This window comes from Akebia trifoliata, unplaced genomic scaffold (genome assembly GCF_017979445.1).
Source record: "Akebia trifoliata isolate Shusen 1 unplaced genomic scaffold, ASM1797944v1 Contig00347, whole genome shotgun sequence".
Lineage (NCBI taxonomy): Eukaryota > Viridiplantae > Streptophyta > Magnoliopsida > Ranunculales > Lardizabalaceae > Akebia > Akebia trifoliata.
The window spans coordinates 1-25,602 of NW_028236974.1; the positions used below are offsets into that span (position 1 = coordinate 1).

Sequence of the window (25,602 nt, forward strand, 5' to 3'; positions counted from 1 at the left end):
TTCCGCTTACTTTAGACTCTCGTATAGATATTAGTTAAATGTTTATTCCGCGGCGTATATATATATTTTTTTTCATAAGTATTATTACTTGTGAATGTTCTAGCAAGTTGTGTGATTGATTACCTCACACCTCGAGATTTTGACTGATTGAATCATATGGATTCGTGTTAGGATTTCGGGGCGTGACAATCTGACTCTCTTGAATCAATGACCCAAGGGGATGAAGATGAAACAAGACAAAATATATCTGAGTGAGCTAGAATCACAGTATTGGAAGACAAGATACAAGGATGAGTAGGATAAAATAACTTGGAACACTCATCATGAGAGCTAATAACCATATATGCATAGGAAGCCACCTGATGAAGAGGATCAACAGAACCACCATCGTTAATTTCACTAGAAATAACCTAATTGGTTTAGTTTGTGGGCTGACCATGTAAATCCCAACAGAAATCTATAAAGTGATCATCAAGTCTACAATGGATATACTTCTTGGTTGCCCCACGACCACGACCCCCACTAGAATCATGACTCCTTCCATGGCCTCCACCACGATTACCACAACCACCATCACAACCAATACTACGGCCACGATTTGTACTTCCAGAAATAATCAATGATGGTCGGTAAGATTCAGACACCAATGATGTAGCACCAGAACCACCAATAGAAGCTCTGAAGGTGAGAAAAAACTTCAGTAAGTAAAGGCAACTCTTTATTGGTTAAAATCTGATATTTAACAGAATTATACTCAGATTTCAAATCAAAAAGAAAACGAACAACATCCATATCTTCCCGTTGTCGACGTAGTACGGCCAAATCATTAGTAAGGTGTTGATATACACTAAGCTCGTTCCATATATTTTGATAATGAGAGTAATATGTTGGTAAAATTTGGTCACCTTGCAGATCGAAAAAAAAATCTTCAATCAACTGATAAATCTAAAAAATATTATTCGCTCCAGAATACATCTTGTCAACTTGAATCCAAATCTCCTTAGTAGAAGATAGGAACATTAAGCTGACACTAATGGTAGAATCCATACAGATCCACAACCACGTCATAATCTGAGTATTTTCCTGAACCCACTCAGAGTAGTAAGGATCGTCAGTCTTAGGAGGATCATCGCTCAGATACTTCAACTTTCCCTTGGCAATAAGAAATATCTCAACAAATTTCGATCAATGGAAAAAAATTTCTTTATTTAATTTGATCGAGTCATCTGAAGATTAAAGAACTCAAGAGGAAATAGAACGTTAGACTTCATCTCCATCATAAATCACTCCACAATAAACAAATCGCACTAAATAAATCAGATCTGAAATACCAATCAGATTTGTTCTTTTTTATTTTTTATATACCAGTCTGATTCACAAATCAAATCGTAATAATCAGATCTAGTCAAATATGGTCTATGTACTTACAAATCAAATCACAGATGACTAAAGTCCCCTTTTTTGGGAAAGTGGATTTGAACGTCCTACGGAAAAACACACCACCAAACTACAAAACACCAATTTCAAACATACTTACATATTATGAGTATTCACCAAGTAGAAGATTAAAATCTTAGGTTGTAATCAGAAGTTTAAGATTTTAATACCAAGTAGATCGAAAAAGAAGAAAGGAAAATAGGAAGAGAATAGTAGGTTCTCAAACTTCAAGATCTAAACCTTACTCTAATACTATGTTATTGTTTAGAAGAGAAAGAGATATTTAAAGGAAAAACATTGAGAGAGATCAGTAGAAAAAAAAAACATATTCTAAGAGTCTTCTCTCTTATATTTATATAAGAGAATTAAGGCTACACTAAGTGGGACGTGTGGAACTGGAAAAGACCAGTTTGCCCCCACACGTCCTATACATACCATTAACAAATACCCTTGGTAAAAGCAACTATCATGATAATTTAAAGGCATAACTCTTTAAAAAAAAAAAAAAGATAAATAAATAAAGGCATATTTGTAAATACCCTCATTTTTGCATTTGCTTGATTTATCATCTTGCCACCCCCTTATAGTACATTCTTGATGGTGAACATGTTCCAAGAACTTTTGTACTAGACTCATAAATCGTGCCACGTGATATGATTTGGCCTTGTCTGATTTTGAAAAAAAAACAATCTTAATAGGGAAAGACTCCTAAATGAGAGGAGTGACCTTATTTGAATAAATACTGATTGGACTATTACAATTATGAATGAATTAGGATTTACTGCCTCTTTTCAATTGGCCTATCTTTTTATTAATTTAGGAATAGGGATATGGGTTATAAAGGAGATCTGATAAAACGGAGAAAGAGGCATGTATGACTTTTATCTAGATTTATGGTGGAATGGCTCTCAAGGAGTCCAGGGATGTTAGTCATCAAATTCATGAGGAACCCTATAGAAAATCTTTAATATTCTCTCTCTGTAATTTTCATTTCTATTGACTGGTCTGGTTGGAACAGAAATATCATTTGATTTGTTGATCGTCAAGAAAAGAAATGAGCAAAGTTTTGTCATTGAGCGACAAATGGGAAATTCATGGAAAATTATAATACCCACCGTGTAATAGAGCACCTACACGTCCTCTCATCAACATTGTTTTTTACCGGAAGACCAAGAGCTAATTATCAAAACTTTTGGTTATCCAGTCACATACTTTGTGAAATGGTTCATGCATGTTTGTTTCCAGGGGGAACAAGATCAAGTGGCAGGGGTCTCTAGGATCATTGATCATAAGGCCCCTTTTCCCATCTCTATAAATGGGATATTCTATTTCTATAGATATATGAGGGGCACATCCAATCCATGTTTATCCACAAATTTGATTTAATGCATAATAATTTTTTCATATAAATGCAATAATCAGGTTTGTTGGATTCACGTCTTACGGTTTAGCAGATCTCCTAGACGGGATCCATTAGAATAGTCACAATCTCTTAGGCTGTGTTTGGGTTGAGAGAAGTGGAGAGAAGAGAAGAGAAGAGAAATTCAAGTTCTCTCCACCATGTTTGGATTGATGGGAGAGAATTTGGGATAACTTTGAAATTTTAAAATATCTTAAAAGAGATCTGAAGGCATAGTTGAAATTATAAAATATTTTAATAGGATTTCTCTCCTCTTCTCTCCACTTTTGAAGAGAAACAAAACTCACCTTTATTTTTTTTTCTCTCCAATTCTTTTCTCTGGTCTCCCCACTTAATAACAATCCAAAAAGAAGAGAAGGAGAGACTCATATATTTCTCCTCATCTCTCAATTTCTCACAATCCAAAGACAGCTTTAGGCTTGTGACAAAGAAAGATTTGGATGGAAATTGTATGTGGGATGTCCCGTCCCTACCACTTTTATTTCTGATCTTCATTGAGGGGATATCGGCAGCCTTATCATTTATCCACAAAAAAGATACCCAACCATCCTCATTAGTCATACCTACCTCCACCTCCACCTACATACATCAGACATCAGACATGTACCAACTGTGGGCCCATCATTTTGTGTGGGCCCATTCCCACCCCCCATGCAAAGAGGTCTTCAGCTGAAAATAAAAGAGATTTATTAGTTAACCAATTTAGCAACTATCATTAAGAAGGGAAGAGTTGACACAAAAGAGTTGTGACTGCTTAAAAAATTCCTGAAATTAATTGTTTCAAATACGCATATATATTTCTTTCGAGTTTCAACTTTCACTCCCTCGCCTCTTTGCTTCCGAACAGACCCTGAATATTGATTAAGAGAATCATGTCTTCTTTGAATCCAGATCATGCATGCTTGCTCTAATACAATTATGTAATTTTATCGTTTTAAATAAAGAAAGATCTAAGATTGGTTATCAAATCAAAAGAAGCATAAACATTTTGTTCTGTTCTTGTAATAAATTAAGTTCCTCCACATGTAGTTAACTTGATCCGAATGTTTTAACTGCAATGCATGGCGAGTTGTATCAAGTATGAATCACTACTCTCCTTATTCACGTCTCAAAGGTGTCCATATGAATATAAATTCAATGTCCAAATCAAATGCCACCCAACTCTTTATACAATTACATAAATCATCATCAAAACTTCTTTCTTATATTCTTCCTCTTTTCTCTTTTTTTTTTTTTAACCCATTCGCCGTCACACTTCCATGATGATGTATTCGCGACTATCCATCAGTTTTTCTTAATACATGTAGGCTCTCAACTCTACAACTTATGTGACAGCCTCAGGAGCGGAGTTACAGTAAGGTGTGTGGAGGCAAACCAACCTAGTCGACGTTAGACAGAGACTCGCAAACACCAAACCCATCATGAGCCCATAACTGCTCCTTCGCAAATCTAACCTAACAGCACGCCGGAATACACTACCGAAACTTGGTAGCAGTGCCCCACATGCAAACACCATCAAGTAGTCGAGCCCACTATAATCTATCCCAGCAAGTATTGCCCCAATTGCAGACACCGGACCTGCAAATCCAGTCAGGGCAGCGACCGCAAGGGCCCCACGCCAACTGTCGGTGGCCCCAAAGATACAACTGGCCACCGCAGCACCTCGAGGGAGCCCATGTAGAGAGACAGGTAGAACCATATGTCGGCCGAGTCCATAAGCTTTTGGTGCAGCCACACCAAGGGCAAGTCCTTCCGCCAAAGCATGCAAACCAACAGCCCCACAAGCCAAGAATGACTGCAGTGTTAGAGCACTCACTGAGAAACCGGTTGATGTTGACAAGTCATTTACTGAAGACTTTTTACGGCTCACAAGTTTAAGGATGCCGGAGGTTGTAATGTGGAAGAACGCCGAGCCCATTGAAAGAAGAAACAAGATGGGAAAGAAGCCCATCTTTGATGAGAGAAGTAGCTGTGAGGGTCTCCAGATGGAAAGGACGAAAGCAATGCCAGAAGCTACACCAGTGAGGAGAGAATGTTGAAGATGGGAGGCAAGAGCGAAAGCAATAAAAATGATGCCTCCCAACAATGGCCCAAGACCGAAAAGTAGTGATACAAAGAAGCCAGACGCATCTTCTGAGCTGCACAGACCCATCAAAATTTCAGTTACACACACAAACAGAGGTATATAAACAATAATGGACACATAACTCACCTTGTCAATCCCAATATACATTTGATGGACCATTTCTGAAATTGGTCAAGGACTCGGGAAATATTCCATAAATTAACCAATATTACTAAATCAGCATCGTTACTTAACGAGAGTTAATTAACGAGTGAATGTCCTGGATCACTGAGACAATGGCCACGTGTAAAAAACCTAGATTCCTAACTCCAGAAATAATTACCAGACACTTCCACGATTTTGCAGAACATATAAAAATATATATATTAAAATATGTTCATTCAGTGACAGCCAAGATGATTTATTGATCACAACTCTCGCATTGAAAAGAAGCTAAAATTTATGGGGAGATTGAAGATGTCTTAGAGTAAAAGAAAAGCACAGAGACAAATAGAAAGCCTCATTAGTTATTTCTCTTGTATATATAAGTAATCAAATTTCTCAAATAAATAAGTCGTACATTTACATTTTGGTTTGCCAAACCAATGAAAAAATTCAGCAACCACAACAATTGGGTTCGCAGATTTGTTGATGTGGCTCATTGTATTTCACAAACCCAAAACAAAATGTACTGAAAACCGGAGCAGGGTTCTGTATGAGGGTGAATTCAGTAATTTAGTTCCCAACCATTGAGTTTAAGGGTTTATATATATATATATATAAAATCAGCGTACTAATCCCAAGCACAATGAATTAAATAAACAATCACCTGTATCCTTGACTAAAATTCAAAAGCACTGTGCTGAGAGCTTCCATAAATGCTACAGAGAGCGTAGCGGCCGATGCAACTTGTGAAGGAGAAGCTTCCTGGGCAAAGACATTTACATCGATATTTAGCAAGAGGAAATTGTTCACAGCTACCAAAAGTACAATTGGATAAGTTCAAGCACAAGAAAGAGTCCTTTAACATTTTCATTTTCAAGTTGTTATTTTGCAATAAAAAATCACCATATACATCAAAATTGATGACAAATCATAAGATACAAACAATGACATAGTTATTGCTGGTTCTACAGTCCCTAGTGATCCTTATTTAATTATGAGGAAATGATATAATCAAGCACAATGTCATAAAGCCACATGGATTAAATACATTACAAAGACTGATTTTGCCTTGATGTCTTCCTTGTAATGCATTTAATGTGGCCCTTTGGAAAGTTATGTCTGGACATATCAATCCCCTACTTATATTTTGATGAACTATGAATCAATCAATAACATGTTTCTTGATTTTACCCAGTTTTTGTTCCATAAAGCACAGTTGGTCTGATAGATGTCTTGGAAAATTACTGGCATGGATCAATCTCAGAAAATTCCAGAAGTGGATGTCCACTTTAAAAAACTAGGTCTAGTTTCATTGAGAACATCCTATTCAACTTCTCATTCTACAAGGAAAATTGAATCTAGATAGGTGGAATTAACAGAATTTAGTGCCATCCATAGTCACCAAAGTCGCCGACTTTTTCAAAATATCGTGTTTAAATCACGATTTTAAAGACTGACAATTAAATTATGATTTTTTGAAAAAGACGCGATTTAATCCCTACTTTTTGAAAAAGTCACCATTTAAACACAAAATGTGATTTTTTTTTTTTTTTTTTTTTTGGTGAGACAAAGACCATTTATTCTTAAGTTTAAAATAGGATTTGATGATATAAATGATAACATCACTTAGTAGAAAAAAATATATACTGTCTTAACACTACTACAATTTTTTCCCCATTTTTTTATTTTTTCTTTTTCTTTTTCCGTTGCCGACTTATTCCCGAACCCCAACTTGGTGACTATGGTGCCATCAACTCAAGTCTCAACTGCCACCTCATATATTTGCAGGCTCTTTCTAAAGTTATATTGCTAGTACTCTATCCTGGTTCAACTTATTTTAAAACTTTGGTGTCTAATGTATCCTCTACCATATCTTTATCTTCACAATCACTCCTTATTCTTGTCTCTTGTTTTCCTCTTTCACATTCTTTAAGTTGTATCCCCTTACTTTGGAGGCCAGATATCTATTCCTCCATTTTCAACTAAGTTTCTAATATATATATTGGATTTTGTTAACATGCAGCCTAAAGGCACACATTAAAGTGCAATAAATATACTTTGGAAATTAGAATCTAAGGGTATTTCGGTAAAAAGTAATTTTTTTAAGGGCCTTTTCGGTACAAAATTCAATTTCCAAAGTGTATTTATTGCACTTTAACGTGTGCCCTAAAGGCACACGTTAACAAGAACTATATATATTTTGATGAAGACATTCAAGAGTTGTTATTTAGTTTTATGTTTAATAAGAGGGTCTATTTCAATAATTAGGGTTGGAATGTGGGCTTATTTTTATGTTTATTAGTCCATGATCTTAGTATTATGACTTTTTATAAGTTCATATGGGTTGAAAATTTAAGGGAGATAAAGTTACGATAATTTGGGTATTTTTTGTAATTTTCATCTTTATGTTAAGGTTAACTTAAGCATTTTGCTCTTTAGGATTTTGTTTGACTTTCAATATTTAAAGACATCCTTATGTTATTTTACAGAAGAGTGCTTAATAAAATTTATAGGATGTTCTCTTACCTCCATGGTTAGACTGCTTAGTGTGAGGCCCTGCTCCCTTGGTGTGAATCCAAGGTATAGAAGACTTAATAGTGTGATTCTAGGTAAATTTTCTACATATCTCATCTTCTTCTCCACATTAGTTTCTATTTTATCACCCATAAATTGTTGAACCTATTGGCCAAATCATCTCTAACTTTCATAGAAACAAACTAAACTTGTTTCTAAACCCTAAATCTATCTCTACACCTTCTTGCCCATCAAATACAACCCAACCGAACCCTGCATCCACTAGAATAGGCCCTAAATACTGCCCAAAGCAGCCTAAACTCAGCCACACCCTCTTACCATCCCAACACATAATTCCCAACCTATAACCCTAATCCTACTCCAACCCATAACCGAACCCTACTCCAGTGATGCAGGACAGATAAGAGGAGATAAGAAAATAGAATTTGATTTAGGTAAAATATGGGATTTAGGGAAATCTGGTTGGGGATTGGGTTAAGGATTTGGGTGGCGATAGGAGAGACAAGAAGATAAGAAAATGAATTTTGATTTTGGATTTTGGGCAAGTACGACCACAATCTCAATGAAAATGGTTAAAGGTTAAAGTTTTATAAGATTAAAGGTTAAGGTTTATTGGATAATGATTAAGGGTTAAAATAAAATGAGTATTAAGAATCAAGAAAAGGATTTCAAGAATCAAGAATCAAGAAAGTTATGAGAAAATAATAAAAAGAAACAAATAAAGATTAGAAAAAAAAAAATAGAAAGATAAAACATTTTAATCACACTAAGGATTTCTTGGAATCACACTAAAAATGGTGGAGAACTCACTTCACTCCATTAAAGAAAATCATTTTTTATTCATCAAATTTTCATTGTTTATTCATTAAAAAAATTTCTAATAAAATTTATATAAAGAAAATAAATTTAAGAGTCCTAATCAAACTAAAACACCAAATAAATCAACCTAATTTTCATAACTTTCTCTCTCCTAAATTTCAAACCCTAATAAACTAAAATAAAATATCAAGTAGAGTTACTAAACTACCCCTAAATATTAATACTAAGATCATGGGCCGATAAAACATCAAAATAAACCCAAAAAAATATGAAGATAAAATCTTAAAACAGAATTCTAAATAAAAACTAAAATCTACTCTTTAAGATTTGATATCCCCATCAATCCTCCTTGGCTGGGGTTTCACCACTGGAGAAATAAAATTGTAGTAATTCTCATCATCGGTTGCGTTCCGCATTATTCTCCTCTGGTTGGAGAAAATTTGTCCTCGAGTTTTAAGGTGTTTGACAATTTGTGGTTCATCCATTTTAGCAAAGATTTGTTCCCATATCTTGATGTTGTATTGAATCATTTAACTTCAAATTATGATCTTCTATCTTCGCAGTCTCTATTATACCCACCTAAGATGATTAGGTCGGTTTGAGATAGTGATGGAACAACTACATCATGAACAAAAACCATAAATGTCTATAAAAGATCTTCCTTAGGCTTTTTTGACGTATTTTCCACTTCATGATCTTGTTCTCACGTTGATTCTAGAACTGTAGGCACAATATTCTGAACTTAATGTTTGATCTATCTTTTCTTCAATCTGCACTTAAACTGATGGTATCACAAGAGTTGATTTCCAAGGACATACCTTGAGTAGATACTGTCTATCTGAAGTAACATGTAAAATATTTCGCTCCACATCGAGCGTAGCTTATACATGTGAAATCCAACCTCAACCCAACACAACATGACAATCTTTTAAAGGAACCACCTTGCACTCAGCACCATGAATAAAACATCCCTAATGGAACTGAGCGATATAGTCGTAATCACGATAACCACAATAAGTCTTATTGTCAACATTCTGCAAAATCTTCTCAAAAAAAACTTGTGGAAATCAAGTTTTCCTCATATTCATCACTACATAATACCCTGAATGACTTCCCAAAAGGTAAAACAAATCTAGTTTTGACTTCCAATACCATCTCTATTTATTCCAGGTTCTTAGCTCTGATATCAAATTTGATGCAAGACAGATGAGGGGAGATTAGAAAATGGAAGTTAATTTAGGCAAAATAGGGGATTTAGAGAAATTTGGTTGGGGATTGGGTTAAAGATTTGGGTGATAATAGGAGAGATAAGAAAATAGAATATGATTTTGAAAAAACAAGGGATTCAAGGAAATTCTAGTTGGAGATTGGGTTAAGGATTTGGGCAACGAGACAAGAAAATAGAATTTGATTTTGGATTTTGAGCAAGTATGACCACAATCTCAATGAAAATGGTTAAAGGTTAAGGTTTTATAGAATAAGGAAAGGATTAAAGATTAAGACTTATTGGGTAATGATTAAGGGTTAAAATAAAATGGGTTTCAAGAATAAAAAATCAAGGATCAAGGATCAAGAATCAAGAATCAAGAAAGGGGTTTCAAGAATCAAGAAAGTTAAAAGAAAATAATAAAAAGAAACAAATAAATATTAGAAAAAAAAAAAAGAAATAGAAAGATAAAACCTTGGAATCACACCAAAAATGGTGGAGAAATCACTTTACTCCATTAAAGAAACTCATTCTTTTATTCATCAAATTTTCATTGTTCATTCATTAAAAAAGACCCTAATATATCGATCAAAAAAATAGAAAAAAAAAAGACCCTAATACAATCTAATATAAAGAAAATAAATCAAACTAAAACACCAAATACATAAACTTAATTTTCATAGCTTTCTCTCTTAAATTTCAAATCCTAATAAACTTAAATAAAAGACTAAGTAAAGTTACTAAACTGTCCCTAAATATTATCCATGGACCAATAAAACATCAAAATAAGCCTAAAAAACATGAAAATAAAGTCCTAAAATAGAAATCTAAATAAAAACTAAAATCTACTCTTTAAGATTTGATGACCCCATTAATTCTCCTCGACTGGGAAGATTTCGTCACTGAAGAAATAAAATTGTAATAATTCACATCATCGGTTGCGTTCCACATTATCCAATCCCATACCAACCCTTTAACCTTATTACAATATATCTGTAATTGCAAAACTTTACGTTTAACCTTTTAACGTATAGCCAAAATCCCTTGGGCCTAATCTAATTCTTGAAACCCTTGAAATGGTCAAGAGAATTTAAATTGGCTATTAAATTTAGACCCCAAGTTTATTTGGAAGTTCTATCTTCTTTAAGCTCCCTCATTTTAACATTTGGGAGTAGCCTTGTAGGATTGTAAATTAACTTAGGAATCATTTTTTAATTACTTATTAAATTTTCTTTAATAACCTCTGGTAGAATTAGTTTATTTTATGATTTTTTATTGTTTTGATAATTGTTCTTTATCTCAAAATCACAGACACGCAAGGAGGATGATTGTGCCGGTAGGCATAAGCAAACTCTAGTCTATATATATAAGAAAAAAAAAACTATCTAGCTTGTTTGTTTGTAATATAATTGTACAAAAGGGAAAACACAAGGAGAAAAATGAAGGTAGCTAACAAATAGCCCCTGTATCCGGTAACGGGATTGTCTTTTCTTTTCTCTTTTCTTTTTTCTTTTTCCTTTTTTGTCCGTTAAGAGATCTCCCAAGACCCATAATATTGTGGTCCACTGCATCTAGCAGGTTCTTTAGATTTTCTCCACAGGAATAATTAACACTAACAAAACCACATTACTCAGTTCCACAAAACTGGTTTATTCTTATTTTTGGGAGGACAACCCACATTTTTAGGGAACCTAGTTATTCAAGTTTTCAACTCAATTGACAAGGTATAACAAAAGAGTCATTTTGCTAACTACATTTAGAAGTACATTGACTAATACATATATCAGACCAAGCATAAAGCCTAGGGGTGTTCAAGTACAAGGATCAAACATAAGCATTAATACTCTAATTCACATTACCTTGAACCCATCAGGGAGGACCTCAGCTACGACCATCCAGATCATACATCCAGCAGCGAAGCCCGTACAGAAGGGCAGGAACTTGTTAAATGCATCAGCGCATATGAACGAGGGAACTGCTACAAGTGGCTGCAACGATGAAAAAGCATTAGCAGCTAATGAGTAATGGAGAAGATAAGAGTTATGAGGAGAGATGAAGGAGAAAACATTACACCTTCAATGCTTTTCTCTATTCCAATATATAAGAACTTGGTTCATTTCAATTTGGGAGGTACAAGTATAAAACTGTAGATAGTAATGTAACAAGTGCACTCCATTTATAAGAGTTCTCCATGTTGGACACCACATCATACTCATGCGTCAGCACATATTTGCAAACAAATCATCAGACTTAGCGGGAGCACGTTTTCCAAGCAAATATCATTTATGCCTTGTGTTAATGATGATTTGTTTCAAAAACACACCGATACAAGTATGACACAGTGCTCCTCATGGCAGAACACATAGAAATGGAGAACTTGTCACTTAACTACCGTTATATATTCTTCACTAGGGGAATGCATGTGTTGTTTAATGGCATTATTTCCTCTCTTTTTTTACTAATAGAGTTTTCTAAGCGAGAGATTTAAAAACAACAAAAAAAAATATTAAAATAAAAACAATGGAAAACTTGCTAAAAAGCTAAAATGGTAGGTAAAATAACTTATATCACTTTTATATACATCATGCAAACTATAAAAAAATAAAAATAAAAATAAAAAAAGGTTCCTAAGAGGATTATAGGAAAAAATGTAAAATATTAAAAATATATTTAACAATGAACATCAGCTTCAAGATCTCGGCAAGCACTCTCTAAAGTATACTATTTTATGAAAAACCAACTTAGAAAAAAAAATCATTTTTTGATGGGTAACTCTAACTTAGAAATTGAAAGTCACGGCATTTTGAAAATATTCCACAAGAAGAAAAAAATACATTTTAAAGAGTGTGACACTAGGTGTAATATGGTTGGGTGCAATTAAGTATCTAGGAAGTTTTGCAAATTTGGGTGATCAATGGTTGGTTTGGGTTGTCTCGTTTAACACAACAGTCTAAAAGAAGTTACAGAATTGCGTAGGGCATTTTTTAAAATGTAAGTGGCAAAAAAGCTTCACAAACACAAATGGTTCATGTAGTAGATATTAAAAAAGGTGGGGAGCGGCATTGGATTTATTAGTCGGGACCATTTTGATAAGTTCTTGTTTGGTGCATGGGATAGAAGGAATGGGCAGGATAGCATTTTCATTGAGCTTGAAGCGATTGAGGAAGCTATTAAATTTGCAATAACAAGAGGCTTTTCATCGGGTCTTGATAAGTGCGCTGTATGCTATCCGTTGCATTAAAGGGGAACATGAGATTTCATGGAAATATGAAAGAATTGCTCGTAGGATTAAGGGGAGTAGTAGGCAACTAGCCTTCTGAATTATATTGGAGAGAGGAGACTGTAGCGGCTGAATTCCTTCAAGAGCCTTATTGAGTATCCTTGATGAGCCGTGTAACCGTCAAGAGCTTGTAATTTTGAGCGATGATGTACCTTGTAATTACTCTCGCTTGTAATCGAGTTGGTTTAACGTTATGGTGGATCCCATTATAACCCCAGATTGCTGATCAAAAAAATATATATGTTTTTGTATACTTCATTATTGATCGTAAAATATCAAGTTTCTAATAGGAATATCGAAGACCTATATTTAATGTGTATCATTTTAAAGATCTTGATGATAAATTTCTAGTGGTATTACTTTTTATTACAAACCAATTTACAGATTGGCAATTTTGGATAATTATTATTAGTTGATAGTATGGAGCACTTTTAGGGTGGGGGGGAAAGGTGGCCACAGTGGTAAATGTCACAAAAGATCCCTTTCGATCATATATTGTAGATACGTAATTTTAGTTTATATCAGCCTATCTACAAAAATTCTTACTTCATTGTATTCTTAATATCTAATCCATTAGGTGTTACCTGTGGTAAAGATGTAATCACACTCCATAACATTGCATTCTGAGGAGAAACCCCTCTTGTTGAAAGAACCATACTCACGGCTAATCCTTCTGGGATGTTGTGCACAGCTATAGCTAAAGTTACCAAAAGACCTTGAGAAAAACCTTTGGAGCCAGCAAAGGAGACTCCAACTCCAGAGCCCTCACCAAAAGAATGAAGAGTCATTATTCCAATAACAAGAACAACCTTACTGGCATCTGCACCTTTAATGTCCAACATGCTTACTTCCCCATATTGTTCAAGAAACTGCACATAAATAGAGATGATATGATATGGGATGTATTAGCACGGTTAGTGGTTCAGAATCACTCAAGCATATGTGGATATCATACTCAAGAAAATTTAATAAAATTCATTGATATGGAGTTCAGGCTGTACCACTGTTGTGAAGTACAGGATTAGGCCTGCTCTTCAATTGGACACCAACATTGGCAAGCTTATTTTTATTTTTATTTTTATTTTTGGCAACCTATCCTATTGAAAAACTTCAACAGGTTGAAGACTGTGAATTTAATTACAAAATTGGATGCTGCAGTTATATCAGAAATGGACATATCAATGTAACAAAAAAAGTTGCAGTTTACTTACCAAAAAAAGATGTTGCATTTAGGAACTCAGAACATATTGAGGGATATGCATAAAAATAAAAAGGTTCAACCAAATAACATCACACAACCACTTGGAAATGAATGATTAAAACAAACAATAAGATGAGGAATATCCATCTTAAGTTAAGCTTGTTTGCAATTAATTGAAAGTATTGACTTCAGAATAAGGTAAAGTAGCTCTTTGATGGGGAATTACTCTCGTTTTTACTCAATCAAAAACTCTCATCTGAAAATAGAAAGCATCAATCACACAATATCCTCATCATCATTTTTCTATCGTCCTATTTGTCATCATCATGTCCTATCCCAACTTATGGGGGTTGCTTTATCCTTCATTCAATTCTAACATGATTAGAGAACAAGCTTTATAACTTAACACAAGAACCAGATTATAAATGGAAGAAAAGTAAGTAGTTGAAGACATCAGAATTGAAGTATATCAAATACATGAGAACTCAAAAACATATTCTATGCAATCGGAATAAGAAATAGTCCGAATTCTATATAGAGGGATTTATTTGTTTGTTGAGAATAGATTTTCTTGCGAAAATCATACACAGTAAGTGATTAGTCGAGGAAATGATTTTCTCAAGAATATGGATTGGAAATGTTTAATGGACATAGAAAATCAGTTCCCACAGAAAACAGATGTTATTGCAATGCCGGAAAAACTAAATTTTCTCGGCTAAACGTAAAAAAGATGTACACAATTTCACATTTTCCCGAGAAATTGATCTCTTTTTTTGTTGCTTATTATGGGTATCCCCACCCTTCGGGTGAGACTAATCTCACAATCACACACACCGCATCAGAAAGTCCTATGCACAACTGGTTGAGTTGAGGGTCAACCAAACCCTGAGGGTGGCCCCAAGGAATTCATTGCTACCGGGGTTTCGGACACTTGACCTACCCTTCCTGTGGAGCTTATCAAGGTTCGGCTTGCCACTAGACCAACCCCTGGGGTTCCTGAGAAATTGATCTTACCAGCGGATTTTTCCAGCAAACAAACATACCCTAAAAGTACCAAAAAAAAAAAAAAAAACAAGGAAAGATCACCAATCACCTTCTTACAAAGCCAAATGAAAACACCTCCAGACAGAATTCCAATCACAACCCAGTTGCCACCACTACCATGGGTTTGACCTTCCTGCACAAGGTCAAAGCTTGCGGCCAACATCACCCCAGCAGCCATTCCATTGCATATGCCTGCCCATTGTGGATCAAGCTCCAGAAAGAAGAATGGCACCGCACCTAAGCCGGTTGCAGCAGCCATTGCCAAAGTAAACCATGCAACTGTGGACACAGAGACTCTATTACTCTCATAAGCATCCTCAGAACTGTGAAAGGTATCCTCAATACCAGAGCCATCTATAACACTACTTCCCAAATTCCTATGCGGAGCAGTCCTTGTCCTTTGGGTAAGTTCTTTTTCAGGATCAGCTAAGACAGAACCATGCAGCACTATAAAAACCACTGTGAAAAACAAAACCTGCTTGAACAGCAAAGCCATTGTCATTCATACAGAGTTCACCACAACAATCACACTAACTCAAACACATCAAAACCCACTTGACCCAGATCACAAGAAAACGTAATTTTGCTGAAGTTCGTTCCTCAAATAAATAGAGCCCATTTCAGAAATTTTCTGAAATAGATTAATCCAAGCCTCAATATCCTTGAATGTGGTTGTAATGATCCTAAGCGAGCTTGCATTTAATTATAAGTATGAGTCCCCTGGATAAAATCTGATAAAAAAAAAAAAAATATCATCAGAGAAGTTAGATTTTCAAAAACTTTCAACAACAGTTCAAATTTGTCAAGAAAATTTTCTTAATGGATAAAAAAATGCCTAAAATAAGCATAGAATACTACATTTGCATATGACAAACTCAAGGTTGCTTAACCACTTTCAAGAGGCAGAGAGCAAGTCCATACATTTTCTTCAACTAATAAATCAATTTTTTCCGGATGAAATGGTTAGCCTAGACAAAAGAGTTTAATATCTGAAAGTTTTTTTGCACGAATCCTGAGCCGCATAAGATCAAACAAAAATCATAAAATCAAATTAAATTAAATGATTGAATTTGATTAGCACAACAAACAAGAAACACATCTCTAAACAAGATCGAACTAGATATCTCTTTAACAAAAACCAAAGGATTCTCATAATAATGCAAGCTGATTTTTTGCAGGCAGAACTACAATTACAGAAAGATTTAACAATACAAGCTCATCAAGATAAGCCCATTCCCGCCACAAATAACATCTCCAAAACCCTAATTGAAGAATTATCTTCAAATACTGCGAAATATTAAGATAATCGATCATTTCTTGTCAATGCCGATTACAAGATTAACAGAAGATCTCAACACAAATATGTCAAGGAACCCTAATTTCAATAAAGATGATTTCTTTTCAAATTCCAATTACATAGAACTGATAGAAGGCTAACAGAGGAGCCCCCCCCCCCCCTTCAACGCAAAAAAGAGGAGGTCATGGAACCCCAATTCAATAAAGAAGATTCATGGAGAAAACTAGAAATAATGCGTTGGAGCTACCGATTGATAATAGAAAACTAACAACCCTAATCTTCCAGGACCTGAAAGATGGACATTTGATGAAAGAAAGAAACCCTAATCTCAATCAAAAAAAATTACTTGTCGATCATAAAAGTCCCAAGAAAAATACCTCATTTCGATACAAAAGGCACAGATAGAGAAAGAGAGAAGAAGAGTCAACGAATAAACCCTAACTCAGATTATATAAAAGAAATAGAAACTAAACCGAAATGAATCCATACGGAAACCGTCGATGGGAATACAAAACCGCTTACCTGGAAGAGACGACCAGCTAGAAGTGTTACAAGGGGCGGAAACCCGATTTGACGCGGTTTCGAGGAGACGAAAAGCGGTTTTCGCACAAAGATAAAGAAACAGCGGATGTTTTGCTGGTCTTATCGATAATCACGGAAATGCCCTCCTGATTGTCAAATGGAAGCTTCTAGTAAGTATATACCTACTAGGGTCTGGTCCTTGCATAATCAGTTCCAACTTCAGAAATTGACTTTTAGAAGAAATAGAAGTTCAAAACTTAAAATGTCACATTCAATAGAAGCTTATTCATTATAGAAATATGTAAGTCAAAAATTATTGTTATTTGATAGTTTTTTTATTGCTAGATTCTGATAAAATAATCAGAATACCCTTAATATTGATAATACATAAAAAATAAGCAAAATATCATAATAAATATATAATTACACTCTATATATATATAAAAATTAGGATCTATATACACATAAAGCTACTCATAAAGTCATAAAGCTACAATGTGTTTTGTCTTATATGAACAAAAAGGTTCGGAATGGGCTGATTGTTTGTGAGAATGATCACTATGGTTAGGAGATCATCCTTACCAAAAAATCAGCCCATTCTAAAACTTCTAGTCCCATGTTTACAAGTTGAAGAATTTTTTACCGTCCATTTTTTGTAAACCACTTTTGATGGGGTTAGAAGTTTTGAAATGAGCTGATTTTTTGCAAGGATAATCCCCTTACCATAGAGATCATCCTCACAAAACATCATCTCATTCCAAACCTTTTTGCCCATATAAGACAAAAATGTTGTAGCTTTATGTGTCTACGGATCCTTACCTATATATATATATATTAAAAAGTTTACTTCTTGCATTAGGAATTTTAATTGTTTTCTTTCTTAGCTACCATGTTAATAGTATTCTTTATGGATTTGTGCTTAATATTGTCTATTTCTCTTTCTTGGGGTTTTTGTATGAATTTAAAGTGTATTTCTTGTTCTAAAAGCCTGCATTTAATGTTGTATGATCTACTGTGAAAGGCTGTATTAATGCTAAGAATGGTGTTTAGAATTACAAACTTTGTTAGGTTTTTACTAAAATAAAATGGGTACTTATACATATACCTTGTGTAAATACGTGATTTTCGTCATTACGATAGCCACATCTACTAAAGTTTGGAGTCGCCACCATTCATGTTGTAAGTGGGTGTGAATGGTCACCCGATGTACATTTTCCAAAAATGATATTTTTTGGCATGTAGTGACTCGCAATGAATAAGGATCAATCAAACCTTGAGATTCGGGGTAAGCGGCTCGGTTGGAGAAAAGGGAATGTGTTAGGCACCCTTTTCTCCCCGCAAATTGGCGGTAATCTCAACTCAACTCGATCATTTTGATTGAAAATACAAAAATGAAGACAAAGTACCACGTGTGTGCATTTGTACCCTAAGTAGGGATTTGTTTTTGGCTTGATCATATGGTCATCTCATTGAAGGAGATGACCCTAATGAATCATTTGCCTTGAAGACCATTCACCCAAAGTCCATCTAAAAACAAAATGAAGAGAAGAGGGGGGGTAATAGAAGAGGGAAGATGTAAAGGGTAGAGAAGGAGGAAAGAGGGGGGTGTTCTTTGAACCCACCTTGATGCTTCACCCTTTTCTTCCCTTACTTTTCTTCTTCAATGTCTTCTTGAGTTAAGTCCTTAATGAGTCATGAGAGTATAACTCTTTTTAGATTAATGAGAGAGAGTAGAGAAGAGATGAGTAGAGAGTTGAGAGTAGAGAGTAGAGTGATTTTTTGTGAGACTTAGTAAGAGATTTTTTATGAGAATTAGGAACCATTTTTGATAAGAGAATGGGGGTATTTATAGATGTTTGGGGAGTACTTAGGGGTATAATGGGGTGAGAGGTTGAAAGAGTAGAGAATGGCATAGATTTTAAAAGTGGGGGGTATGAAATTTAGAGTGGGATTAAGGGTAATTTTGTAATGAGGGTAAATGGGTTGTGTTTTGATCCAAATGGTTTGGATCTTACCCAAATCATTTGGGTAGAGTGTTTGGTGAGGTGAGATGATGGATGTTTAAGAGGGTGGTTGATTGATTGAGTGGTGTTTGATTTAAGAGAATGAGTAAGAGGGTAGTTGGGAGGGTGAGGGAGATGGTGACATGTGGCAAAATGTGTGGAGGTTAGGGGTTTAGATTAAATTGATAGGAGAGATTGAGTGTTTGATTTGAGAGGATGGGTGTAGGTTTAGGTTGTAGAGATGGGTTTATAGGAAATGATGATGGTAGATTAGGGAGAGGTATAATGATGATAGGTTAGAGGGAGGTGTGGGTTGATGTGTTTGATTTGAGAAAATAGAGGTTAGGGAGTTATGAGGGTAGGTTAGGGGAGGGTATGGGTTGATGTGTTTGATTTGAGAGAATGAAGGTTTATAGGGAGTAATAAAGGTAGGTTAGGGGAGGGTGTGGGTTGATGTGATTTTTTAGAGAAAAGGTGATGTGGGTAGTTAATTTTTAAAGAAAGGTGATGGGGTGGGTGGTTTGTTGAGAGCGGTGTGAGCGGGGGTGGTGATGACATGTGTCACCTTTTGATTAAAAAAAAGGTGATTGGTTGATGTGGGTTTTAGTTTATGGGTTAGGGTTGTAGGTTAGATATGAATGGATATGGATTTAGGCTTAGGGGCATTGGGCTTGGGTTTTAGAAAATGTTAGGGGTTTTTTGAATTGGGTTGGGGTCATTTTGGATTGGATTTTTTAGGGTGGGAGGTTTTAAGTTTTTAGGTGGTGTGGGATCAGATTTAGGTTAGGGGGTAAGGTGGGAAATTGGTTTTTGGAGAATTGAGGGTTCATGGGCCATAGGTGGGCTTAGGTTTTTTCGGATTTGGAGATGGAGCGGTGGAAGGTATAGGAGGTGGTAGGCGTCCCAAGTCTCGTTTTTTAATTTGATTTATTTTTTTGTGATTTTTGAAATCATTGGTTGGATCAAGATGCCACGTGTTGGCAAATCGGGCTTTTTAGGACCCGTTGGTAAATTTTATTGAGAATTCATCATTTTCGATTTTGGGAATGGTGCAGCGAATATTGGGAAAGCGTAGGGTAGGCCGAATCCTTTTGGTGGGCCTCCTAGACCATTGGAAGGTCTTAGGGGCCTCGGTTTGGTCAAAATGCCATTTTTTTTTATTGTTTTTGGGCTTTAGAGGCCCGTTGGCCTATCTTGTTGGAAAGTCAGTATTTTGAATGGAACGGGGTACATGGGAGCATGCCAAGTCCTTTTGGTGGGCTCACAACCCAGTTGGGAGGTTTTAGGTACTTCGATTTGACAAAAATGTCAGATTTTAATGCTTCAAGCCTTCGAAGCCCGTTGACTAAGTTTATTGGAAAAACACTGTTTTTAGGCCCTTTCGAGTGAGGGTCCGTTCAAATTGGGGTGTCTACAGCTGCCCTTCTTTGCAGGAATTACGTGCAAAGAGTTGCAAATAATAGACTAAACCCTATTTGTACGGGCCAGGTGAAATTTTGCAAAACACGACTTCGAATTTCCGATTAAATTGATGACTTTTGTAGAAAATGGCTATTCAAGTACGGGGTCTGACAGAGTCTTGCCTTATTAATTCCTTGATCTCGATGGCGCGAAGCTCGTGTGAGATTTCGGATTTGATGAAAGTTTGATGAGTTTTAAAATTTGACTATTTTTTTATCGTGTTTTAACAAATCGGAGTTGAGTGCAACTTGAAAGGATTTTTGAAATTCTTTGATTTTTTGTTGTTTTTTATTTTTTTTATTTTTTTTGTTGATCTCACTTTATTTCTCCCATAAGTTAACCCTCTCAATTCATGCATTGCCCCTTGTAATGATGCATTTGATCCTGTTGTATGGTGCAAGCAATATGGTTGTTAACAGTTGTCACAGATCCAAGAGAGAATTTTGTTGTTGGAGTCGAATCCACCAAGATCTGAAGGCAGGAAGGCTACATAATCTGAGTCACCTCCATTTAGAACACATTTATTGCGACAATATCAACAGGTGCATAAGTTGCGAGTGAGTCTATTGCGTCGGTGCTACTCTCTTGCAATATCAACATACTCTTTCGCCCTTCTTGATTCATTATCACACCAATATCTCTAGCTTGCATATCACTAGCCATAACACTTGCAAGGCGTTCGCACTATCGATCTAAGGTAGCAACCCATCGCTTTGCTCCAAATCCAATGTCAGAGTTAACCAGTGTTCTATATACACTGTGAACTGCTTTATCATCCACTTCTACATGTTCGACCCGTATGACATTGGAGTAACTATTTGGCATTTCTTTGATTAAAAAACCTGATGGCCTTCTTCGACATCTCGATATCGGGCTAGGACACAAATGATCCAAGGAAACATCGACCATTACCCAAATCCCTTCGTCATGTTGTTTACAATACCTTACAAAGAAGCTCTCTTAAGTTGGAACCAGAGGTAAAGGGGCTTGAAATTCTGCTGTCATCACTTGAAGAGTTCCATTGTAGTCTCCTGCTATGCTTAGTGAGTCGTGATACTTCAGACGTCGAGGTGGTAATGATGTACCCTTTTTTTTTGTAATGTGAAGCTTTTGAAATAAAAAGAAAATATATTTTTTACTTACCTGGCCCCAGGTGTATCTAATGCTTTGAAAACTTGAAGTTTGAATAAGTCCTAGATTTTTCATCATCGGTCAAAATAGTAATTTTTTTTTAAACTTTTATGAAATATCTTTATCAAGTGAGTACGATAAATTCAGAGTTTGTAAAATCTTTGGTTGTGACGATCTTGGTGTTTTTGCCAACCACAGAGGATATAAACGTCAATTGCTCTCTTGATTCCTTTAGAGTCATTCCCAATGCCCTGGTATTAGAAGATTATTATCTGTTTGGGTCTCGGGATTTTAGAAGGATTTCGCCGTTCACAATTTATACTCTTGCGAGCCAGGAGGTTTTTTGTTTTGTTTTGTTTTGTTTGTTTGTTTTTTTTTTTAAACCCTTATTGCCCTTGGTGCCAATTACGATTTTCACCAGACCTGGTTTCCACATTTTTGCGCATCGACGTCCTTCTTGGGATTTTCATCGTGCCGGTGGCTTTGATCTTACCATAGTCTGATTCTTTTACTCATAGTACCCTTTTGGATTTTCACTATGCCCTTTCAGACTATGCTTGTATTTTTTTATTTTCATTACAATTCTACTAAGAGTCTCTGTGTCTTTGTGGCTTGGTGACTCAAGTTGAGCTGCGAGATCGGCGACTCTACTCTTGTAGTGGCACTCTTTTTGAGTAACAGATCTAGATTCCCCTCTTGAGCTTACTGACGACTATTTGTGGTTCGGCAACTCAAGTTGAGCCGCGAGATCAACTACTCTACACTTCGAGTACTCTTTTTTTTTCGAATATTCGACCTGGATTTCCCTCTCGAGTCTTCCAACGACTAATAAAACTTTGAGGTCCGGACCAAGTCGCAGGATCATTGATGCTGTCACTGTCATTATGTTGTCCTAGAATATTTCTTGATCAAAAAGGACTTTTAATAGGACAAAACATTGGCTTAGGCTTATGGTAGTGGAAGGATTCAAAAAGTTAAGGTCTGGATGTATTTAGAGTGATTTAGACATGGGGCTTGTCTATTTTTGTTTCGAAAATGTGATCTATGTTTCCTCCCAGCGTCTCTCGAACTTGTTAGGCTGGAGATTTGGGTCAAGCTCTGATCAAATGTCTGAGTTTTTGATTTTTTGATTTTTTTGTATTTTTAGTCGTTCACAGTTTATCCTCATGCGGGCTAGGAGTAATTTCGATGTTTTTGATTTTTTTGTTGACTTTCTTTTCTTTTGTCTTTTTTTGTATCGTTTTGTAGTTGTTGACTTGCCCCAGTCTTAAGTTAAGAAATGAACGTGATGGCTCAAAGGGGTTGACTAAGGTAGATAGTTTGTTCAGGATATCAAGGATGGCCTTTCGTCATCTCAGGATCAGTTCTTAGGCGTAGTATTTCTTGACAGCGTCAGCATTGATCGGCTGCGGGAAGACTTGTCCCTCCATCTCCATAAGGATCAGAGCTCCTCCTATCATTACCTTTTGCACAATGAAGGATCCCTCATAATTTGGTATGAACTTTCCTCTAGCGTCTTCTTGGATTGGCAAAATTTTCTTCAGTACAAGGTCTCTTGGTGAGAAATCTCTGGGCTTGACTTTCTTGTTGTAGACGCGAGCTATTCGTCGTTGATAGATCTGTCCATGGTAAATGGCTGCAAGGCATTTTTCTTCAATTAAATTCAGTTGATCAAACCGAGCTTGAATCCATTCAGTTTCATCCAACTCTGCTTCCTTTAAGATTCGAAGGGAAGGAATCTCGACCTCTACAAGTAAGACTGCTTCCATTCCGTATACCAATGAGTATGGAGTTGTCCCAGTCGAGGTTCTGAACGAGGTTCGATAGGCATAGAGTGCAAAAGGCAACATGTTGTGCCAATCTTTATATGTAACTGCCATCTTCTTGATTATTTTCTTGATATTCTTGTTGGCTGTCTTGACTGTTCCGTTCATCTTAGGCCTATAGGGTACAAAGTTGTGATGAGTGATCTGGAAATCTTCGCACATTTTAATCATGTCCTTGTTCTTGAAATTTTTGGCATTATCAGTTACTAGTCCACTGGGAAGCCCATATCTGCAGACAATGTTGTTCTTGACAAATTTCAGGACATTACTTTTCGTGACGTTGGCGTATGAAGCAGTTTCTACCCACTTGGTGAAGTAGTCGATAGCCACTAAGATGAAACGATGCCCATTTGCAGCTTTAGGTGAGATTGGCCCGATGACGTCCATTCCCCAGAGTGAGAAGAGCCAATGAGTGGTCATATTATGTAGCTCTGAAGGCGGAGCATTGATCTTGTTGGCGTAGATTTGGCACAAATGGCATTTGCGGACATGCTGATAGTAGTCATTTTCCATTGTTGTCCAATAATATCCCATCTACATAATCTTTTTTGCTAGCATATGACCATTCATATGAGGTCCACAGACTCCACTATGTACAGTCTCGATCAATCGTTTTGCTTCTACTTCTGCCACGCATCGGAGCAAGACCTCATGGTGTGATTTCTTGTACAGGATGCCATTGCTGATGAAGAATTGTCCTGCCAATTTCTGGATGGTCTTTCTGTCGTTAGGCGTTGCATCTGAGGAAAGGGTTCGATCATCGAGATATGCTTTGATGTCTGAATTGATGGTACTATCGTTGTTCTTCTCATCGGAGTTAATAATAATCTTACATTTACCTTACTTGTGGGACAAGTAGGGGATCGAACCCAAGAGAAAGGAGGAATAAAGTTAAGCTAAGAAGATAAAATTCAAATTAACTAAAAGGAATTAAAACTGTTTTTCTTTGTATTTTTGAGCTTATAAGAAAATGTAAAATTACTAGAAAAGAGACTAAACTAAATGAAATTAAAAGCAAGTAAACTTATGAAATTAAAATACCATTAGAGGTGGATCTACCTAGAACATGTTGATGAGCAATTCTTAGTTTCAAGCCTTTTTGTAACTCAATCGTAAGGGCTTGGTGTTAGCTCCTTAGATCGGAAGTTTTGCAAATGAAATGAAATAAGGGAACATAAACAAAGTAGAATTCTTTGAAAACTTCCTACTACCAATTATCTAGTTTAAGCATACTTTATCTTGATCTAATCTAAGCATAAAGTATCTATATTAAGAATAATAGGTGCAAGAAACTTAAAGAGAATTCATAAGCATTTTAAATAAAAGAAAGGCATGAAATTAAAAATAACACAAGAATTTGTTCTAGGCTTTTCCACTCTCCAATGGAGGGGAACTTAGCCTAATGTCATTGCAAGAGAGGGAAGATAAGAGATGAAAGAACTTTTCTTCATTTCATGGAGAAAATTACAACTTTTTCTTCTTCTACTTCTTACAAGACTAATTAGCCAAAAGGAAATAACTAGAAAATGAAAATACAAAAAATAAGAGAATAGGCAAAGAGACTTAGATTAAAGGAGTCTTGGATAAGAGAACCAAGATGGGACCCTTTCTCTAGAAATGAAGACTCTATTTATAGAGAAAAATGTGTGTAGAAGAGTCTAAAAGTAGCCTCCACTTTTCTTTGCACAAAAAAACAAAAGAGGAGAATATGAGTTAAGGATTAGGGCATTCCAAAGTGGGCCCAAATTCTTTTGCCTTGAGATTTTGATTCCAAATTGTTGATTTTCTGCACAAGAAACACACGTAATTAGATTTATCTAGTAAATGAATTTATTTATATATAATTAAGCCTAATAACATGCAACGTGGTAGTTTGAGGCTTATCATGATTATTATCTTAATATAGAGAAATAGGTACAAAAATCAAGATAAATATCCAGAAAATGTGCGTATAATTGAGTGTTTGGAGACACTCATCACACCCTCAAACTTACCTTTTTCTAGTCCCTAGAAAATAAAACTGCCACTTTCGCAAGCACCTCGACTGCATTTAGCGAATGCAGCAAGCCCTTGAACCGTTAGGTTACCCCTAATGGACGAGTTTGACTCGTGAGGGTTTGCAGAAAATATACCCACAAAATTTGAAAACAACTTTGAAGTAAAAATAGTCAAAATCAAAACTTATATTG

At 35.7% G+C, this 25,602-nt stretch overlaps 1 protein-coding gene across 2 annotated transcripts; it reads right to left on the bottom strand.

The window, feature by feature from the left end:
• Positions 1-3,961: 3,961 nt before the first annotated feature.
• LOC147381573 (putative zinc transporter At3g08650) lies at positions 3,962-17,146 on the bottom strand. Of its 2 annotated transcripts, none has more exons than XM_086430250.1 (6): positions 16,993-17,146; positions 15,223-15,904; positions 13,513-13,797; positions 11,508-11,636; positions 5,752-5,849; positions 3,962-4,995 (listed from the first exon to the last, which is right to left on the bottom strand). In XM_086430250.1, exons 2-6 carry the CDS (start codon positions 15,673-15,675, stop codon positions 4,182-4,184), a joined length of 1,779 nt encoding a protein of 592 aa, XP_086286376.1. In that variant the 5' UTR covers positions 15,676-15,904; positions 16,993-17,146; the 3' UTR covers positions 3,962-4,181. The 2 variants fall into 2 exon arrangements, with proteins under 2 accessions (XP_086286376.1, XP_086286377.1); XM_086430251.1 differs by lacking the exon at positions 16,993-17,146 and adding an exon at positions 16,848-16,973.
• Positions 17,147-25,602: the final 8,456 nt, after the last annotated feature.

Coding starts and splice junctions, on each gene's coding strand:
- LOC147381573 (XM_086430250.1), bottom strand. CDS start 15,675: ATGACAATGGCTTTGCTGTTCAAGCAGGTTTTGTTTTTCACAGTGGTT. Junction 13,798..15,222: donor TCATTTGGCTTTGTAAGAAG/GTGATTGGTGAT, acceptor ATTTATGTGCAG/TTTCTTGAACAATATGGGGA. Junction 11,637..13,512: donor TGATTACATCTTTACCACAG/GTAACACCTAAT, acceptor TCATCGTTGCAG/CCACTTGTAGCAGTTCCCTC.